Source organism: Rhamphochromis longiceps, linkage group LG22 (assembly GCF_057381845.1).
Source record: "Rhamphochromis longiceps isolate RC_006_pf linkage group LG22, R_longiceps_female_GT1.1, whole genome shotgun sequence".
Taxonomy (NCBI): domain Eukaryota; kingdom Metazoa; phylum Chordata; class Actinopteri; order Cichliformes; family Cichlidae; genus Rhamphochromis; species Rhamphochromis longiceps.
The window spans coordinates 29,981,449-30,003,166 of NC_140577.1; the positions used below are offsets into that span (position 1 = coordinate 29,981,449).

At 42.7% G+C, this 21,718-nt stretch overlaps 1 protein-coding gene across 4 annotated transcripts in view; it reads left to right on the forward strand.

Annotated features, from left to right (window-relative positions):
- The first annotated feature begins 447 nt into the window (after nucleotides 1–447).
- Nucleotides 448–21,718, forward strand: part of LOC146644293 (hippocalcin-like protein 1) — a 51,727-nt gene continuing 30,456 nt past the window's right edge. Inside the window, exons 1-2 of one of the 4 annotated variants that reach the window (XM_085395935.1) lie at nucleotides 13,673–13,960; nucleotides 14,036–14,212. In XM_085395935.1, coding sequence (XP_085252061.1) covers nucleotides 14,042–14,212 — 171 coding nt within the window. In that variant the 5' untranslated portion in view covers nucleotides 13,673–13,960; nucleotides 14,036–14,041. Of the gene's footprint in view, nucleotides 812–13,672; nucleotides 13,961–14,035; nucleotides 14,213–21,718 lie in introns of those variants that run through there. The other 3 variants (XM_085395936.1, XM_085395938.1, XM_085395937.1) reach the window with 3 other exon arrangements.

The window sequence follows — 21,718 nt, forward strand, 5'->3', positions numbered from 1 at the left end:
ATTGGTCAGTTGCAATGATGATTTTGGACCAACATTATTCTGAAAATGCAGAAACAACACTTACACAATCACTCCTCTCCATATGCATTTTTTTCCCCTGAGAGATGAGGCCACCCCAATGTACAAACAGCTGAACGCTCCTGACCCCTGTGCAGTCCTCATCGCAAGTCACTTGGAATAAAAATGTTGTGCATGAAATATTATTAAGCACACAGCGTGGTGCGGCATCAGCCGGTGATGAGATCCACACATCCAGCTATTTTACTGCCAAAGACAAAGAGAGCGAGAGACGGGAGAGAGAGGGGAGAGGGGGAGAGAGAGAGAGAGAGAGAGGGGGGAGGGTTGTGCGCAGCGTTGGTGCCAATGGGCGCAGGGCTATCTAATTAAACCCCTACCACGTAATCCCAGCTACACCATCCCCCCGTTTAAATCCACTCCGCCGGCGCATACCACTTAAACACATTGCCCTCCCCTGCCGTCCTGTCCAGCCCAGGCTCCTGGAGGAGAGAAAGCTGCCACCACAGCAGCAGCACCATCACTGATGCCTGTCGCCTGCACGGTATCATGGTTTGAAGGGTTCGGCTGCTGTAGCCAGGGGCCACTAAGTCAGTCACTCAGCCTGCGCGTGTGTGGATGTGTGTGAGAGCGTGCACTGACAAGCGGCAGTAAGAGCACGCGACCGGTCCAGCGACGCTGTTCAGCCAGGAGCTCCGGAGAAAGTCGCACAAGAGCGAGCCGAGACGAGCATCTCTCTCTGTCCTGCAGCAGGGATACCCTCCTCACCGGCACCGACACTGCCTCGCCTATTCGGGTAAGAGGAGCGGGTCGACGTTATTGCTTCAGTTTAGCTTGCTTTTATGCCTAATGTATTCTAGGGCTAATATTCAGTTTCTGGAAAGCGGCACAGACGCTTTTGTTTACTCGCGGAAACTGTTCGTCTTCCGGCTGCGCGGTGCTGATAAACCGCGTGAACAGACCAGTCGAGCTGAAGATATTCCCGCCTGTAGTATGTGTGTGTTTTTGACTGTTTGTGTCGTTCTCCGGACATTTCTTTAAAATAAAAGGAGGAGAAAAAAACAAGGCTGTTTTTGTACAGCCAATAGGATGAAAGCAGTGTAGGTCTGCCATTTTTATGAATGATCTTCACGCGGGGCAAAAGGATGGAGGCGCGTGGCACTTCTCTGGAACTTCCCTCCCTGCTCTCAGGTCTCAGGTTTGGGCTGCACTGAAGCCTCCGGAAGAAGAGGCAACATCTTTGCCTGCTGGCTTATTTCTAGCCTGATAGTAAATGCGTTACTAGTTAACCACTGAGTGCAAAGCATTTCCGTTCAGAGGAGCCTACGTTAATCACGCTCTTTAATTGCATGATGCATTTTTGCCTAATGTGGAGTTTATAGAAATTTTAAACTAACATCTTTGTTTCTTTTGTACCAGCTGTGTATGCCTGCTTATCAAATAAGATAGTACCAACAAAGACTAGCCCAACATTTCAGGTTGTGATGTCTTTTTTTCTCTGTGAGTGAGGTTAGTTCACTGTTCACGGTTGTTAACACTTTTCCTGGGCATCCACTGTGATTATTACATATCAATACTGGACTGAGAACTGGGTGGGGTGTGCACAAGAGGGAACCAAGAAACAATGAGTGGGAAACACAAACTTTATCAAATATAAATATAAACTACTAGAAAATTGACAAGTTGGCAAGTTGTCATTGTGAAGAGACCTGCCTGCATAAATATGTATTATGAAGCATGTATGCCCTGTAACGATATGCCAGGGACATTAAAGCACAACATCCAACTCAGGGGCTAACAAAAAGCAGTAAATATGTTGGTAGAATTAAAGAAGAAAGTCATTTTGATTTAAGCACACTTTTGCAATGTGAAGGAGTGAATCAAACCAGTGTGAGGCACATGTTGAGGGAATATTGTAATGGTTTGCATCTCGAATTAGCAATAAAGAACACATCATTGTTAGAGATGGGCATGTCAAGTAAAATATATATTCAATATTCACTGGGAACTGTTCTTCCACTCACGCTCTAAGCCAGTGGTCCCCAACGTTTTTTGTTCCATGCACTGGTTTATGTCCAACAATATTTTCACAGACCGGCCTTTAAGGTGTCTGTATAAATACAACAAAATAAAACCAGTACCAGTACCAAAAAAGAAGATTTATTCATAACACACGGGAAGAGACCCAGGGAAACTGAGTTAATGATAAAAATGATTTAAAAAAAATAACGCTAAAAACTGATAAAAATCCTGAAAACCATGACTTTCACACGTGAGCCTCAACTCTCAACAACTTACGGACCAGTACTGGTCTGTGGCCCGGGGGTTGGGGACCGCTGCTCTAAACAACTCAGGAATGACTGTTCTGGCTGATGTGTAATGTGCTAGCTTAATGGTGCAACATAACGATAAACTGGACTTCCTCTAAGTTCTGAACGCGTTCCGAAAAATATGTTTTGCTGGCTGTCGTTGTCTCTGATTGTGTTTGTTATTACCTGTTTGTACAGCAGCACCAACTATGACTGTGACAGACACTTTGCCAGTGGAATAGCTGGTAGTTAGTGGGTCATTTTTATAATTTTTGTTGTTTTGTTTAGCTTTAATGGTAAATGGTCTGTATTTGTATAGCTTTACTAAGGACCCCAAAGCGCTTTACACATTCAGTCATCCACCCATTCACACACTGGTGATGGCAAGTTACATTGTAGCCACAGCTGCCCTGGGGCGCACTGACAGAGGCGAGGCTGCCGGACACTGACGCCACCGGGCCCTCTGACCACCACCAATAGGTAACGGGTGAAGTGTCTTGCCCAAGGACACAACGACCAAGACTGTCCAAGCCGGGGCTCAAACCGGCAACCTTCCGATTACAAGACGAACTCCCAACTCTTGAGCCACGATCGCCCTAAACTGCATATTACATTACCACACTTGTTTGGCATTAGTAGTACACTGCATTCAACCACCCAGCAGTAAAATCAAGGAAGATATGTTGACAAGACAAAGGACAGTCATCTTAATGACTGTTTGAGTATTAGAAAATCGTGACTAACCCCAAATGTTACATTAGTTAACATTAAATAATATTATTTACAGTGATGCATTAAAGGAAGACAGTGGAACCTTTTTTTTCCAACATAATTTGGACTTATGGTACTTTTAACATAACATATCATTTTTGAAAGGGCAACCCCCCCCCCCCCCCCCCCCAAGGATGGGGCTGTGACACCCCAGACTCCCTGCTTTAGGTGCACCCCTGTTTAGGACCTCTGCTCTGCTTGTACCTGGAGATAGCACACCAGCTTCGCTGATAGCACGACACATTGTCTCTGTCTTTTCTTTCCTAAATGCCACACAGCTATTGCTCGCCTTCTGTATAATCCTTTCAGATTTACCATCAGGCTTGGCACAGGGCGCAGACAAGCGAAATCTGTGCAGGCAGTCAGGAATACTGACTGCCGCATGATTGGCAGCTCATGGTGGGGGAGTGGGGGTGAAAGCCTTTGTGGTCATTCTCTAGCTGTCATTTAGGGCAGCTAATGACGAAGAGAATGATGAGAGAGACCATTTTAACATGGCCATTTTCAGCCCGACCCCAGGTTAATGGGAATGTGGAGGCACGGCCCCAACAAATTGATCCGTGTTTGGGGCTTGTGTTGTAAGGGAACCTGCTGAATTCTGTCTGAAGTGAGCAGAATTGTGCTGCTCATGTTTTTGGTGGGTAGAGGCAGCATTTAGCCTGCATCTGCTTGTCTAGTTGTTACATAAGAAGATAAATGTGCGCTGGAGCACTACTCTCTCAGTCACTTGGACTCATAAGCACCCCCGCCTGCACACACACTTCTAACTCGTGCTTGTATATACACATGAAAAGAGGTTTTAACCCTGAAGCACCTTGCAAAAGATCGATGTCGCAGTCAACGTGTATATCAATGAGGCAAGTGAGTTGCAGAGTTGAGGAAATGGCCTCATTAGTATCTCTTACTGTCTTTGGTGGTTTTTTCACGCATTGCTTCTGTGTGAATAATGCATCCCTTTCTATGTTCTACACTGCAGGCTCTCACATTATGGGAAACAATGTAGCCTTGCTCATTTATGTGACCCTGCTCTCACATAATGCCGCCAGAAATTCTTGACAAGATAGATGCAGCCTCAAAGTCACTTTCAATTAAGGTTACATGTGAAGGCAGGTCAGCAGGGACATTCAGACTCAGCATCTTGGAGATCTTTCTTGAAGAGACACAAGGAAATCCTGTGAATCTGTGGCGGCGACAGCTCAGGAGGTAGAGCAGGTCATCTGCATGGTTCGATACATCCAAAGTATACTCGGGTAGGATACTGAACTTTATGTTGCATTTCCGATGCAATCCTTGGAGTGTGAATGTGTGTAAAAACAAAGTGCTTGTATTAATAAGGGTGATTGAGGCGTGCTGTTTAAAATGCTTTGAGTGCTCAAGTAGGAAAGTGCTATGTAAGAACCAGTCCATTTATCATGTGACTGAGGCCGGGGAAACGTACATGTCCAAAACAGCTCCAGGCTTAAAGTTGGGTTAACTACCCCGCCCCTGCAAAAGTGTGCTGTTTGTACATCTTCCAGTAACCTGATAGATTCGAAAGGTCAGAGGATTTTTATTTATTTTTCTCTGAGGAGAACTCCAAGGCCTTTCCGGGAAAAAAAAAACAATACAAAACAAAACAGTCATTATGCGAAAAGAGAAGAGAGACTTCAAATGAGTGTAAAATGGATCTGTGGTCTGTAGCATAACACAGTAATGGGTGGAAATGGAAATCGTTCAGTTTATCTTTTACAAGAGTGATATTACATTTAATTAGCAAAATGTGAGCAGTCACTTTCCCATGAACCATCATAACTGGATTTTAATGATGCTGTTAGGTACTAATGTACACAAGACTTTCTTCGTTTAAATGATTCATGGCCCTTTGAATTTCTCTTATAAGCAACTTAAATAACCTTTATAGTCAAACTGTGATTTTTCTAAATAAAATTTGAACAGGATTTTGTTGATTCGGTGACACATTGACTCAATTCATTCTGCGAAAGCAACATGATCACCTACTGTACCTAAACCACATAACTAACAAAAACAAGACATTATTAATGCCCCAATAAGTTGGATCATCTTCGTAACGTTGGTACGCGATTGCTGTCATTTTTGTTTCGTAACAATTTTGTATCAATAATACTATAAACCTTTATTGCTTCGATAGAGCCATGCCTCATGTAAGTTAATGACTCAACGTGTTGGCAGGGTTTCTCCATGATTTGCATGTTTCAAATTTTGGTAAATGGACTTGTAATAGAAAGTGATTTACTACTTACTCATTGTGAACACTTTAAGTATTTTCTATTACAAGCATCATTTACCCAGTTACAAACATTGATGACAGTTTCTTTTCTATGCCTAAATGCCTTGTCTAACATTCGGGCACACACTCTCATGGATGTATTGGGGGAAACTTGGGGTTCAGTATCTTGTCTGAGGATACGTCAACATGCAGAATGAAGCAGCACGGAGTCGAGCTACCGACCTCCCGATTTGCTCTACCTTCTGTACCACAGTAGAAAATGTGGTATTCGTGGGACCACACTGCTTAAAGTGTTAAAAAGACAAAAATCTTAATTTATTTAGATGGAACCTCAAAACTGTAGCAACTGACTGTGCTGATAGTAATAATGCTAACTAACAGAAATAGTTTGATAGTAATTTTTTCATGCATGCTCAATCATCCAGGTAAGTAAATCCTCAAAAGTTGATTCTGTTCATCAGATGAACAGAATCAACTTTTTTATAGCGTAAACTATAAATAGTAAATGTGTATACACTTCGCTTCAGAGATATCAACTGAAGTTGAAATGATTCCAAGCTGTACTCTCATGTAATACCACTTTGAATCACAAGGTGGCACAGCAAATCATTTTACACTCACCACCCAGTTGGTGAGTGGTTGGTGGAGGGTGGTCGCTGTTGCCAACTGATTGCAAAGAAGAGGCTGCACCAAAATCCTCTGTGTGGTTGCTTTGGTCGCTAGCAGATTGCTGTTGCCACCAATGGTTGGTGCCCAGACTAATAACAAGGAGATTTTTGGTGCTGCACCGTATTCCTTTTTGCGACCAGTTTCACACTAGTGTTTGCCAGCAGCCCCTCTTTATGCCTGTGTACAATGGGCTTTAACAATTGATTTTACAGCAGCTTCCACAAACTTTCCAACTGGTTTTGGAATATGCATTTTTCCCTTGCAACTTGTGGTTGCCATATCATCACTGACTGGTCTGTGAGCCTGTCTGACCGGGGTTTTAACATGGCCTGATTTCCAACATGAGGCATAATATTGTTAAGCTTATGTTAGCTCAGATGGACATAGATCCTGTTTCTGTCACACTTACTTGTTTCTGAAGTTGAAAGAGCACAGATGACACAGCTTCCTAAAAACAAGCTTAGAAATATTAGATTAGTTAGAAGTCATCCATCAAGATAGAAATAGATGTAAATGTTTGAAGCCGACTTAAAAGAAAAAACCAACAGTTATTTAAGTTCAGCATAATCTGGAAGAATCGAAGCTAGTTCATAAAAAGAACCGTTAAAATCATGCCGCAAAGGCAGAGTTTGGTGTGACAGGTACGACGAGCTGCAAAAAAGATTAGATCCTACATTTCCCACAGGGCAAGAGACTAATGTCCACTTTCACCAAGCCCAACTCTCCTTCAAATAACACAAGAAAAATTCAATGAATCCTGTTCTAAAGGTGCTCTGGTGACATCAGTGTGACATTCCAGGGTTACAAACCTACAGAAGGTATTCAACTATAACTGCTTTTTTAGACTCAGTAGCATTTTTTGATTACACTTCACACATGTGTAAAACGAGTGGAGTGCTCCTTAAAAAGACACAAAACTACGTCAAACTTCACACATAGCTTGAGGGTCGTGAATGCTTACATGATCATTATGGGATGAGTGGGAATCAGCAACTCAGACAGAGATGTTTTCATGGTCATCTCTGTGTGTGGATGTGTTTTCACGTGATCTGTTCGGGAGTGGGATGTAACCCACAAGGGTTAACGCAATGTCCATGCATCCCATGTGCGCCGCCGGCCACATAATCTGCTCTGATCCTAGTTGGGAGGGGCGTCTTCTGACTGTCAGACATCCAGTCTGATAATGACTGCGATAAGGCCGAGAGAGCAGCTGCTCTGCTGGAGGTGGATGGTTTAAAGCAAAATGCTAAAATCCAAAGATTTTACCTATCAGTCCGAGGTGAACCTCCATTTACTCTGTGGGCTTATTAGAGCATCGGTCCTGGGTAAATTAGCACAGTAGTGCTTTGCATTTTATGAGCATCTTTTGAATCAAGCGAATGAGACATGAAGCTTAATCAAGACTATTGTTCAGGCTCCTTATTGTAAGATCTAGCTACTCTGTCTCAAATCTCTGTCTGAAATCAAAAGGAAACAATCTGAGTTCTGGATTTGACAGAAGTGTTTTGTGACGCTTCTTTTTGTCCTCTAATAAAAGGACCGAAAATAAGTGAAGAAGGAAAGAGCAGGGAGTTAAAACAATAAAGTAGCTAGTGAAAAACAATAAAACAGATCACAGGAAAGCAAGAAGACTCTGAGTGGAGGTTTTATTTATGAAATGACTGTAATTCTGCTTGTTTGCCTCTTGATCTCTCCTTGCCTCTCCTCTTGCCATTAGGAGGCTGAAAGGGCAGCCAATTACTCCCTGAGCTCGGTGTGCAGTTTGGCTAATGAAGCCAGGGGAGGAAAAAAATGTGTGAGAGCAGGTTCTTTAGCATAAAAGGGCCACAAGCTCTCAACTGATAAGGCGTGGTGGGGAACACACAAACATGCACACGCGCTTCAGATCATATCTCAGTGCAGCTTTATCTTCCATGTCTCTCCCAGACCACAAAAATATTTCACTTTAGTGTCTTTAGAGCGATTTCTCTCTTCATCTCTTCCGTTCAATCAAATCTCTTCCTGTCCATCCACAAAAGTACCTCTCTGTCTGTCTCTTTGTCGATTCCAAAAGGCTCCCTAAGAAGCGAAAAGTAGTTTAATTAGTCCCTTCACTCCAAGAAGCTGTACAGTAGGAGAGAAAACAAAAATATCTTCTGTTCTCAGGGCGCTCCCCTGACTCTTCGCTCCTCCGGGCCTTCTCTCTCAATTTAGATGCCTCCCTTCCACCTGAACATAATGCAAGGAATTTTATGGAAGAATAACCACCAGCTGTGTCTCCACCTCAGTCTCATAAACATAAACAAAGTGGTGGTTGTTGTCGCGTCTGTGTTTTCTTATTTATTTATTATTATATATGTCACTCTAATTGTATTGAACATGGAGATAAAATGTTCCCGGTGACAAATTCAGCCCGTGCCTTGGAACAGTCAGTTAAGCGTCGCTCTCCACCAGTAGCCTTCTTGCAGGGCTCCCGCGACAGTAACAGAGAGCCAATCAGAAATAAGAAAATCGATCTGGGATCGGCCGGTTTGTATGCATTTACAAGCAGCCGTAACAACTGCAGACTCATTTCTCCGGCTGCTGGTGCAATCACACAGCAACCTCCTTCTGTCGAACTGTGAGCAAAAGAGCAGCATTATTCTGTGGAGTCTGCTCGGTTACTGTAAATGCGCTTCCTGTCTTTCAGGCCGTGGCATGGTGCTCTTATAATGTGAACAGCTTTTTTCCCCCCTGTTCCCTCATTTGACACAGTCACTTGTATGTTTCTGGAGACTCTTTTTCTTTTGTCTCCTTTGCAGCTGGGAATATGACTTTTTGCATACTGACTGATCACACTAATGAGCACGTATTGATGCTGCTGCTGCTTCAGAGCTGTTGGTTTGAATTACCACTAATCAATGGCATCGTATGAGGAAGGGATCATGCAGGTCTGTGGACTCCCTGCGAGTAACTACCTACTGCAACGCTCCCCTGAGTACTACATACCTTAAGGGGCTTTCCTTTTCTGTTTGCCTTCCTACCACCAATAGGAGGGCTAGTGTGACATATTAGTTGGCATAGCAACAGCTAGAATGGTGTCGATGGTAGTAGCCTGCAAAAGGAACTGTCAGAAGGTGGTGGTAGTGCTCCTGAAAAGTGTTTACCAGCCCCCATTAAACAAACAAGAAGGAAAACATGTTACTAAGTTCCAGGTGTGGCAGGTGTGGCGTGGTGACGTTAGAAGCTACTGAACGAGCAGGAGAAGCTTGGAAAACCAAAGACTAATTAGAAAGAACTTAAAATGAAACGTGAGAGAGTGTAACTGCGTAAAGTTAGCCTGTTAGCAGTTAGCAGGGTGGTGGGAGATCTAGTCGAGTAATTGCCAGGATATCATTTTGTATTTTTTCCCAACTTTCCCATCTGTACTGATTAATCTTTTGGCTCACTGTGGTGAGGGATAGCATCTAGTAAAACACAGGAATTCAGATCCACCTCAGCTGTTTTTACTTACTTTATTATCTAATTTCAGATTCAGCACATTGTTTCACTTTATGTGAATACCCAGTCAGAGGAAATGCTAATGAAGCTTTAACAAATTGAAAAAAAAAATTTCTCAGGTAGCTAAGGTCCAAATCCCACTATAATGCCACTGTTATATATATTTTTTCTTATCTGGCAGTTCTCTGTGTCACAGTATTAAAGGCATTCTTACATCCAGACAAATCAGTCTACAGTTACATCACTCAAACGGTCCTCCACAGAGCTGGAGAGTATCTGTCTTGAAATAAAAGGCAAGAAAAAAATCCACAGATGGGGTTCCAAGATCTTTGATAGTTTATTATTCCTTCAGTGTCAATACACAAAAAGGAATACTTCCATTAAAGGTCATAAGATCTCTGAAAAGATTCCTCTGATCCTAAAATACCTATTGATTTGGGCCAGGGCTGAACTGGTGCCATGCAAAATGGTTTACATTACAAACATTATTCTTTTCAGTCATTGATTTCCTTTTCTAATTTGTAGCTATTCTCATGGAGTCAAACATCATTCTGTGACTTCATGATGATAATTGCTGAATCTTTGCAGCACAGTGGCAAAATGCTTTTTCTGACTAAAAGATTATAGCATTATCTTATAGCATAACACTTATACTGTGAAATTTACCCCATAATCATTCTGTAAATAATAAACCACTCCCTAAACTCGCTAGTTTCTGAATGAATGCCGCATAAAAATAATGCTAACTGTAATATCTTCCTTTGTTTCTTCCACCATGAGAAACATGATCGGCTAATTCTCCTTCAAATTACCCTTGACTCTGGGGTTGGCTTAGAGCTGGAGTTGGTCCCTGAGTGCTGCACACAGCTGCCCACTGCTCTTAATACTTGGTTTGGTTAAATGCACATATAGAAAGATTTCCCCATAATAGGATAACCTTACTTAATTTAATATGAATGCTACCTAAACATACTCAATCCTAAACTTAGTTGTGGATTTAATGCCGTTGCTTTCAGCTGTGGTGCTTCTGCTGCATCACTTAACTGATGTCACATGTTACATCAGTGTTTTATGTCCCTGCCTCTGAATTCATATTCAAAGCTGCTAACTTCACATCTCTGTAAAATTGATCCATGGATTTTAATTTTAACTACTTGACTTATTCGAAATTACATTTGATTTATTTTACTGACGTTAAGGCTCTGGGACTACCTTTAGTCTTAATAATGCTACAGATCCAACCGCTGGTGTAAAACTGCCAAATCAAAGATGGAGAGCTAGCTGCTGTGGTGTCACCACAGCAAAAGACCACCCAAAAGCATTTTTATGCTACCATGTTACCTATGAATACGAGATAAGTTAATCTGTTCACCCTAAGTGCCTCAATAGCTCAACTTTGGAACATGAAACAGTTTCACGATGCAATGGTTTATACATTAAACTAAACTACTCATGATGCAGTTAAGAAGAAAACTATGCGCCCTTGCAAACTGCTCCTCAGATGGTTTGGTGATGTATTTATTTTTTTGCCTTGACATACTAAAGAATAAACCAAAATAACCTACTTAATTAAAGGGCAAGGGGGTAGTCCCACTTAAATAGACTAGCTGTAGCTTTAGGATCTGAAAAGCAAAGGTAGTGTTGAAGAGCATTAAACCTGTAGACTTTCTAATAGCCAATAGAAGGTTTTTTTCTGGTTTGAAAAGGAAGTCTGATTCTATAGACACCTATGGGAAAATGGCACGTCTGCTGTCTTGCCCTGAGACCTCAGTAAAATGTTTCCCAACACATTTACTGTCTCTGTCTTTAGTTACATTTTATTGAATACAACACAATGTTTGTTTTATGAATTTTGGTCCCCATTAGAGGATAAGTAGGGTGGGCCCATAGTTATTCTCATATGAGCATGCAGTGTCACGTCCACTCTTCAGTTTCCACTATCGTCAAGATGTTGATAGTGGAAATTTTCTGCCCAGGGCTTCACAACAGAGCTTCACTGACCACCAGTTGCCATCTTTTATATACAGTCTGTGCCTAAAACACTTACACTCCAAGTTGAGGTTTTCTGTTATGGACTGAATTTGTTTTTCAGAAGCAAGTTAGATCTTTGCTGTAGCTCAGAACAAAACTGTACCTTGTTCTTGTAAGTCAGATATTGGGTTGAAATAAGCTGTTTTCTTGTGAAGCCTTTTGAATTTTTTTTCAAATGCATTTTTCCCAAAGGATCCCGCCTTGAATTTAAATGCTGAGTACATTAAACATGCACTGTTTACAGTAAACAAGAAAAACAAGAAGCAGAGCTCATTTCATTTTTTTTTTGCCTCAATTTATACCCTGGTGCAGTAAGGAATCTCTCTTCCAGTGGTTGCATTATAAAAACGAGTAACCCGAGCAGCGGCTAAGCAGCACGAATTCTTTGCTCAGTGTCGATGGACTGATGTGTGAGCTTCACAGCCTGCAGGAGACAAAGGAGTAGGTAGAGTGTCAGAACAAGAGAGTCTACAAGCAAGAGACATGAAGTTGCCTGAATGCGTGAGCGTGCCCTGCACTTCAATACACTGCAAGTCACAGCACTGCATTGTGGGATATCTTCATCATGCAGCTATCGGCGAGACGCGATCGTTTCTGAAGGGGAAATTCTTGCTGAGCTGGCTCTCTCCCTTCACGGCAAAGGCTGAGGGTGGGCTGGACTTTTATTTAATGCTTCCTCTGTTTTCATGGCTGGTTCAGTGAATCTGAAAGTGAGACATCTATAATGTGGGAAGGTGTGGAGTGTGTTTTTTAGCTGTCCCTGTGTCTCCTGTCCCAGGCTTAATCCATCTCTCTGCATATGCAGCACTGCATTTAAGAAAGGATCTACATACATTCCTCACTCTTGAATTGTTTAATGTGGCTTTACTTGTCTTTTTATCTTAAGCAGACCAGGGCAAGCAAACCGGCTGCACATTCAGGGACGCGTCATCAGCTACATTCAATCAAACATCGCTGTGACAAGAGAGAAGTCACAGTGAAATAGGCAAGGCTGAGCAGGAGGTAGATTATGGTTGTGAGAACACAAAGTGGGGGTTAAATCCTCTTTATGTAAGTATGTTTGAGGGCAATGTTCTTTGCTTCATTTTAATATGGTGACTTAAGGGCAGGATCTCTCCCTCTTCTGCAACAGGGATACTCATCGGAGCTGGAATCAGTGTAATCACCAAGTGTAACACAGGGAATTTGAATTTGAGGATCTTCTTAGGACAACTCTGCGTTATGTACAGATAATAGGATTATTCTGAATAGCAGCCAAAGACATGCAATGACGAGTAAATATTACATGTTCTTTCTTTAATGACAAGAAAGTTTTAAGAAGTAATATTGTCAAAGCATTGGAACAACATTAGTCTAAATTATTTGGACAGTGCAAAATGGAAGTGATATGAATAAAAATGAATGTCTTTACTCGACATACTGTCACATAATGTGTGAAATGAAGCAATATGGCACCTACAGTTCTCCTACACATGCTCTGCAAACAGAAACACTGCCAGGTTATATATATTTTAAGTTCCATTCAGTACATTCTGCTTTGTGAGTCACGCATTTCCAAAGGATGTGTGATCTCCATATGATGGCTGATGCGAGGTGGAATTCATCCAAGAAGTATGGGGGGGGGTTGCTGGTGATTTTCTTGGACAATTAGCAAATGTCACAGAGAACATGCAACGTCGCCACGAGAGATGTGGTAGAGGAAGAATGAAGGGAACCAGATATGGGGGAAATGAAGTGGAAAGCTAAACAGAGAGCGAGAGAGAGGGGACAAAAAAGCGAAAGGGTCGCAACCTTGTCGTCAGTGTTTGTGCCAGCTAGCAGCTGGAAAAGACTGATGCTCCTGCCTCTCCCATCTGCCTTTCACACCCCGCCCCGCCAACCATCAGCTCCACATGACCAAAGCTTCTCGTTTCTCTTCTCATGTAACTGTGACTTTTTCTGTTTTCTATCACCCGCCTTAAGATCAATCTTAATTTCACTGATGAATAACTTTTGTCTAAGTTTCCCACACGACTTTTTTTCTAACGATAACGAGGCGATAACTAGGGATGGGTATCGAAAACCGGTTCTTGTTGAGAACTGGTTCCCACTGTTTCAATTCCTTGGAATCGTTTGCCACTTTTAAAAACGATTCCCTTATCGATTCCAGTCGCCCCGAATGACGTCATCACGCTGAGTAGCGTCTTTTACCCAGTAGGAAACACGGCGCCTGAGCGGCACAAACGCTCAAAAGTTTGGTTACACTTTATGAGAAAGGATGACAACAGGGCAACGTGCAATACTTGCAAAGTAGAGATTTCATCAAAGGGAGGAAACACTACGAATATGCAAAAGCATTTGCTCAAAAAACACGCGATTGCTTTCAACGAATGTCGTGTTTTTGATCTGCTCCGGACTAGCGAAGCTCAACCCAGCAGCAGCGGTAGCGTTTCCACGTCCTCTCCCGTTAATACTGCAGGTTATTAGCATTGCATATTATGTTAGCGCGATTTACCTTATTACAAAACCTGCTATTACTGTGCGTTGCATTTAGATAACCATGATGAGAGAGACAGAGTCTAGCTGGCTCAGATGCTGGCAGTTCTCGCTGCAGTCTACCGGTAGCGTCTCCTTTCAGGCCAGGATAGACGAATGTCACCCAGCAGTGTCTAAGTTTGTGGTCAAAGGCTTGCACCCATTTGCCACAGCAGATGCCCCCGATTTCACTTTGGTAAGTGAATGTGTTTAATTGTAGGCAGGGACATTACTGGATATTCTTGTGTAATTGCTACAGAATAATTTATGTTACACTTTGTTATTGCTACAGGAGAATATTTATTTTATTATTTTACATATACATTTTTTTTCCTGGGGACCCTGTGACACCCCATTGAAGAGCCGTAGGCTGTGAATCTCTTAAGATCTCACTGTTGGGTTTGTAAGGCCATGTTACTCCTAAATTTCTATCTTGTTCAAAGAGAAGATATAAAACACAGTTCTAAGCTAATCGACTTTAGTGTTCTCCTTTAAAAAAAAAAAAGAATCGATAAGAGAATCGATAAGGAATCGAATCGTTAAACAGAATCGAAAATGGAATCGGAATCGTTAAAATCTTATCAATACCCATCCCTAGCGATAACTAAATAAATACTAATGCAGTGAAAAATCCATGATGACATGCATTGACACTTTCTTCATAAATGAGACGAAAAATTACGCAGATTGAAAAGCTGTTTGCATAAAAACATACTTGGTTTTTCCAAAAAAGGCTCAGGCTGGGGTCAAGTACATTAGAGGGTTACCTAGGCAACTTGAATGTCCACTTGCCACTGAATTGAGAAGAGTCACTCTTTCTTTCGGACACAGCTTTATACCTAACAGGGTTAACAACTTTAAGGTGTCGCTGTCCATGTAGCGTTAATAGTGTGGTTTTATTTTGTTTTCTTTGTTGTTCTTTGTTTCCTCACTGTAACCATAGGCAAGCAGAATATTTATTTTTTATTCTTATTAGGTTGTTCTCCCAAGTCAGGAAACAAAGAAGATAATAATTATAAAACTATACACACATATAAAAAAAAAAAAAAAAAATTCCCCACTCGCCCCTGTGGGCGGTCAATCCTTCAAGCTCGGGTCCTCTACCAGAGGCCTGGGAGCTTGAGGGTCCTGTGCAGTATCTTAGCTGTTCCCAGGACTGCGCTCTTCTGGACAGAGATCTCCGATGTTGTTCCCGGGATCTGCTGGAGCCACTCGCCTAGCTTGGGAGTCACTGCGCCTAGTGCTCCGATTACCACTGGGACCACCGTCACCTTCACCCTCCACATCTTCTCGAGCTCTTCTCTGAGCCCTTGGTATTTCTCCAGCTTCTCGTGTTCCTTCTTCCTGATATTGCTGTCATTCGGAACCGCTACATCGATCACTACGGCCGTCTTCTTCTGTTTGTCTACCACCACTATGGTTGGTTAGCCACCACCATTTTGTCCGTCTGTATCTGGAAGTCCCACAGGATCTTAGCTCGGTCATTCTCCATCACCCTTGGGGGCATCTCCCATTTTGACCTTGGGACTTCCATGTTATACTCAGCACAGATGTTCCTGTACACTATGCCGGCCACTTGGTTATGGCGTTCCATGTATGCCTTGCCTGCAAGCATCTTGCACCCTGCTGTTATGTGCTGGATTGTCTCTGGAGCATCTTTACACAGCCTGCACCTGGGGTCTTGCCTGGTGTGATAGACAATCCTCAATGGATCTTGTGCTTAGAGCTTGTTCCTGTGCTGCCATGATTAGTGCTTCCGTGCTGTCTTTCAGTCCAGCTTTGTTCAGCCACTGGTAGGATTTCTGGATATCAGCCACCTTCTCTATCTGCCTGTGGTACATACCGTGCAGGAGCCTGTCCTTCCATGATGGTTCCTCGCCTTCCTCCACTTTCTTGGGTTTCCGCTGTCAGTTGGGGCCATCTTCGTGATGTATTCATGGATGTTCGTTGTCTCATCCTGGACTGTGGTGCTGACACTCACCAGTCCCCGGCCCCCTTCCTTCCGCTTAGCGTACAGCCTCAGGGTGCTGGACTTGGGGTGAAACCCTCCATGCATGGTAAGGAGCTTTCTTGTCTTTATGTCAGTGGCTTGTATCTCCTCCTCTGGCCAGCCTATTACCCCAGCAGGGTACCTGATCACGGGCAGGGCGTAGGTGTTGATAGCCCAGATGTTGTTCTTACCGTTCAGCTGACTCCTCAGGACTTGCCTGACCCTCTGCAGGTACTTGGTGGTTGCAGCTTTTCTAGCGGCCTCTTCATGGTTCCCATTCGCCTGCGGGATCCCCAGGTACTTGTAACTGTCCTCTATGTCTGCAATGTTGCCTTCTGGTAGTTCAATCCCCTCAGTTCTGACTACCTTCCCTCTCTTTGTTACCATCCGACTACACTTCTCCAGCCCGAATGACATCCCGATGTCATTGCTGTATATCCTGGTAGTGTGGCTCAGTGAATCGATGTCTCGTCTGGGTGGGTGTTAACAGGTTGACAAAGATGTGAATTTTTCCGACTAACTGCGCAGTAATGATGGAAGCCTGCCAACACTGAGACCTGAACGTTCTCGCACAGTCACAGCTCAAACCATAAATATCCCATGATATCAATAAAATAGAAGAAGTCATTTTTCTTGTGGCAGTTATCTTGAAGAACCAGACTTTTGTTTTCATAAGATAAAGAAATAAACTGATTCATATTCTTGAGAAAAAAACAGCTTTGTTACCTTGAAATTAGGAATCAGAATACAATTTCCCGTTGACTGACATAAAAAAAATGGATAATATAACTGCGATATCAACAGAAAATGTAAAAAAGCAAATGGTATCATTATCTTCCAAATTAATCTATAACTTTATTGTTGTGTGTCTCTTTGGTAAGTGAAACAAACAAGGATGCAGACACCGTATCGACATTTGGTTTGTCGCTGTCAGTTCATGATCCAAGGACATGAACGATCGTGTTATCATGTAAAAGATAAAAAGGTGCTTTCAGTTCACCTAAGACTGATGTGTATTATGACCAAGTAAAATATTAAAAAGGAAAACTGAATTCTCTCAGGCTAAAATGTGGGAACTGCCACAGTGAAGTCCACGGGCCTGTCTTCCCCCCCCCCCCCCCCCCTACTCGTTTCTCATCACAGAGCAATCCTTGACCTGAATAAGCGAATAATTGCCTTCAGCAACAAAAGAAGGAAGCTGATGCTTAGAGAATAATTACCAGCTTCATCTTGGGAAGTGTGTGTGACACTGCAGTGTGTCTTTGTCTCGTAGGACTCCTGCACGCTGCTCCGAGTGCGTCCTTGGGGCTAGTGCAGGTTGCTGCTGTGGGACATGAACTAAAATACACGTTAGTGCCTCGACAGCTCTTCACCCTGGAGGTGTCGCTCCATAAGGGATGTCCCCTTTTTTCGAGCCCCTGGAGAGCTCCAAAAACAGCGCAGTCCACCCTTTCATTCTCTCATCAGTGTCTACAAGACATTTCACTTCCCAGGCAATGTGTTACCGCTTGCAGGTTGAAAGGAGAGAGGTTTCAGTATCTTGTTTAACTTACCATTGCATTATCATCTACATTGTAGCTAAAGCTAACCAGAAGCCTTTCAGAAGATCAGAGAGCTGCTAAAGTCTTAAATTTTTGTCACGTAGAATTATGTTATTCTTGTTTTCCCTGATTGCCAAGACTCGGGCAAGCTAAGGGTTAGCTTTAGGGTTATGGCTGGGGTTGTTGCAATGACTTAGATGGTAGAGGGTTGACTTTACTACTTTGGTAGCTTTTTAATAGTCAGGTAGCTAAAACCAGGACACTGCACGGCACATCTGAACCCACTTTTAGTTAGTTTAATAATGAGGAGAAAGGCCACAGGGCTGGGTTCTAGGTTCTGTTGCCAATTTGCATTGGCAGGAACGGGACAGAAAGATCTAGAGCAGTGATACCATGGGAGCACAAACAGCAGCAAGCTAGCCCAAGGCATTTACTAAAGATCAAGGGCTGTTAGAAAATGACAAACTGACACTAGAAATGGTTTAGAGTGGACAGAAGATGCTGGAAGGAGGACAGAGGATAAGAAAAAGGAGAGGGTAAAAGAGAGGATAGGGAAGACGGGTGTGGTATGTCAGCAGATCAATTCCAGCTAAGGATAGAACTATATCAGGATCCTCCTTCACCTCAGCGACAGGAATAGCTGCACTTGTAACTCCTGGGGGAAATTTGTGGATACTATAGATTTGTTTAGGGGACAGTCTCACAGACACAATTTCAGTTATATCCTTGATGGTGATCTTGGAATGCTATAAATGAGCTGGACAGTTTGCTCCGTTGTCCAGTCGTCCTGTGTTTGCTGCATTGCCAATGACTGATAGTGTCGCTGACCGGGCAGCAGGATGTTAATGTGAGAGCATAGTAATATCCATCCTCTATGGTGCACAGTGTGGGCCCCAGAACATAACAAAACAAGGAAGGAAGATTAACATAAGAGGATGGATATGAGCCAGGCACTAAAATAGTATTAACTGATAACATTTAGTAGCTCTTTACTTTTTGACCTTAAACCTGTAGGTCTACTATAGGTTGATGATGATAGACTGATCGATGAAGCCACTCACACACACATATTTATTTCAAAGTATGCAGAAGTGTAGGCTCGACCTTGTGTGCAGGTGCCTGTGCATGCCCAGACATGCCTGTGCTGCAAATAATGGGTATATGTGGAGATGCGACATGAAATTATAGTGAACTTCATATTAATCTCCCAACATCATCGTCCATCGGCACATCCTGGGGTTCAGTTTATTAAAAATGATCAGTAACAAACATCTGCATCAGATTCAGATAAGGATTGGTAACATTGGGGGTTTTTTTTCTAAATAAGCCGGTTTGTACCAGTGAGGGGAAAAAAACAAGAACTTTCTCACTTGAAATTAAAGCTGTTAGAACTTGAACTGAACAGAACAAACACTAAAGATATAATCAGGAACACAACTTGTAGACTGTTGCAAACAAGGATTCAGATATTAATGGTTATTAATCTTAGATGACAGATCGAAGTGATCCATAATTTCCACCTCTACTTCATGTACACTAATATTTTCCTACATGTGGTATCATTGGTGAGAACTGCTCCAATAATCTGCCTATAATCCTTAGTCCATCCACAGGAGGATTACCATGCCCTGATAGCTGTGTGGCTGCTATACCAGCACGTTACCATGGGACTAAATGGCTCAGATTATGATGAGTTAAAGGACATCAGGTTAAATGAGTGGTGCAGCTCAGTCTGATGGGTAATTATTTTGAGTTATTACTCATGCATAGATTAGATTCTATCTCTGCTAGGGCTTTGGTATATATGCATCTGCACATGAAAGGAGACAGACAAGATGTGCATCTGCAAATACCTTAATAACCAAGTACTTTGAGACAAAGTAAGAGATGAATATTATTGACAATCCCTCGGCAAGTTTCTCATCCTGTCGATTGGCTCCACAGGCATGGACTGTAGCCAGTAATAGTAGTATTTATGCTTTTTGCTGTTTAAACTCAGCACAGTAGGACATGAACCAGTTCTCCTTCTTGATTTAAAACATTGTGTTTAATTCATGCTGTAGATGGTGTAGCCCAGCACCCTAGAATGTAGCCTCACGTATATCTGACAACAACACGACATAGCATCGCAGACCCTAATGATTGTGATAGGTCTGTTTGGTAGTAAACATGGTATTGATTAGTTCAAGCTTACTTGTTTCTAGCGTGCGCTTGCTAATGCTAATGCAGTTGTAGCCAATTTTCTTATTCTTTCTTATTCTTATTTCTAACAATAATCTAAAAATCACCCCAACTGGTCGTGGCAGATAGCTGCCTGTCCCTGGGCCTGGTTCTGCTGGAGGTTTCTTCCTGTTAAAAGGCGCTTACTCATAGGGGGTCATACGATTGTTGGGTTTTTCTCTGTATGTGTTAATGTAGGGTCTACCTTACAATATAGTGCCACTGTTGCTATGATTTGGCAGTGTATAAATAAAATGTAATTGAATTGAATTAAATATTCTGTGTGAGGGCTTGAGAGTTTCTGAAGTTGTCTTTCTTTTCTTCATTTCAGTGAAAATTTGTTTGAGATTTATTAGCCCCAAGTCCAATATGGATAGCTCTGTTTTACTTTTCATGGTATTACAATGGAGACACACCGGGGGACAAGTTAAAACCTGTCTGATCACAGGACAAGAGAATCACTGGAGGGACAGCTGAATGATATTTGAAACTGATCTACCTGCCCTGCCAGCAGGAAAACACAAGAAAGGAAGGGCGAGTGCTAGCTGGTTAGCAGCAACTGAACTTCCAAAAAGCCAGGGACTGTCCTCTAGAAAATCAATTGTGGTTGGTTAATATACCAGGGCAAATAAAGTCTGTGTGTTGGAAATGTTGATCAGACATGATATTTACCTCAGAACGTTAGTTTAAAAAAAGCTGTGAAAGGTTTCCTAACTGTCAGAAAGCCCGTGATAGTGGCTGGTAGTTTTCTGTCTGGGTTTTCATATTGGTTTTTTCTTGGTGGAAGCTGTAGAGCATGTCTGGCAATGGAAAACCTTCCTGACAATGAGTTAGAAGTATTTAGTTAGAATATTGCCTAATATTGTGTTACAGACTTGCCATGCTCAGCTGCTGAGGTCAAGTTGTCTCCAGGAGGAAGATGAGCAAACTTGCGGCTGTATCACCAACCCTCACCCCTTCACCCCCATGGGAGCTCGATTCCTGGTGATATAATAGGCTGTCTTAGTAGAGGGCCATGGTTCAGCCTGTCAGCAGCCTGTCTCCTGTCTTGGGTTTGCACAATGAGCAGCAGACCCTATGGATTTTCATATATTATTATGCTCAGGCCCTGTGCTAGAATTACACACTCGCTAAAGGTCAGAGCGGTGCATAGAGCAGATACGAAAACAGACGGCGAGAGGAGGGAGGGAGGGAGAAAGGAAGAGGAAAAAGTCACATTAATTATCCATCAGTGTTCCACTTGTTTTGTGTAGTCTTTTTTTATTGCTCCTCTTTTGCTCTTTCTTTTCCTCCTCTTAATCTGCTACCTTTACAGAGTGAAACCTAACCTCGCAAACATTCTTCAGTCATGATGTCTCTCGGTCTCACATATGGTCTAATCATCGAAAGGAAAAAGCTCGGCTCCCTTTGATGCGCCAACTGTGCCGACACCCTGCTCGCAGTCTCCTCAAACCTGGCCCTTCCCACACAAGCACATGGTGCGCTTCAGTTGGGAAGCTAGCTAGAACACCCTCCCGTGCTGTGAATGTGCAGACAGATGCAGAGCTGACCTGAGCCGTATGCTTGCTAGCACACAAGTCTTCCTCAAAGCAACAGCTCAGAGTGTTCGTGCACTCAGCCAAATGCTTCGTTTTCTGTCTGAACATGTTTACGGTGCACTGATGGGTTTTCGCCATTAGCTGCAATGAAATCAAAAAATAAGGCTGTAATAGCTGCCCGCACCTTCCCGTTTGTGAACACTCTCCCTACTCTGTTTCCATGCATGAAACGGTTAGTGTAAACAGCACGAAGTGCATTACCAAAGGTACTGTTCAGATTCTGTTTCAACCTAAAAATTCATAACAAAAAGTGTGTAGCTACAGCACACAATTGCTTTTGCCTCGGACGCAGCGGTTGTGTGCGTTTGCAGTCGCTCAAGGCAGAATCTCTCTGCAATTCTGCCCCATGCATG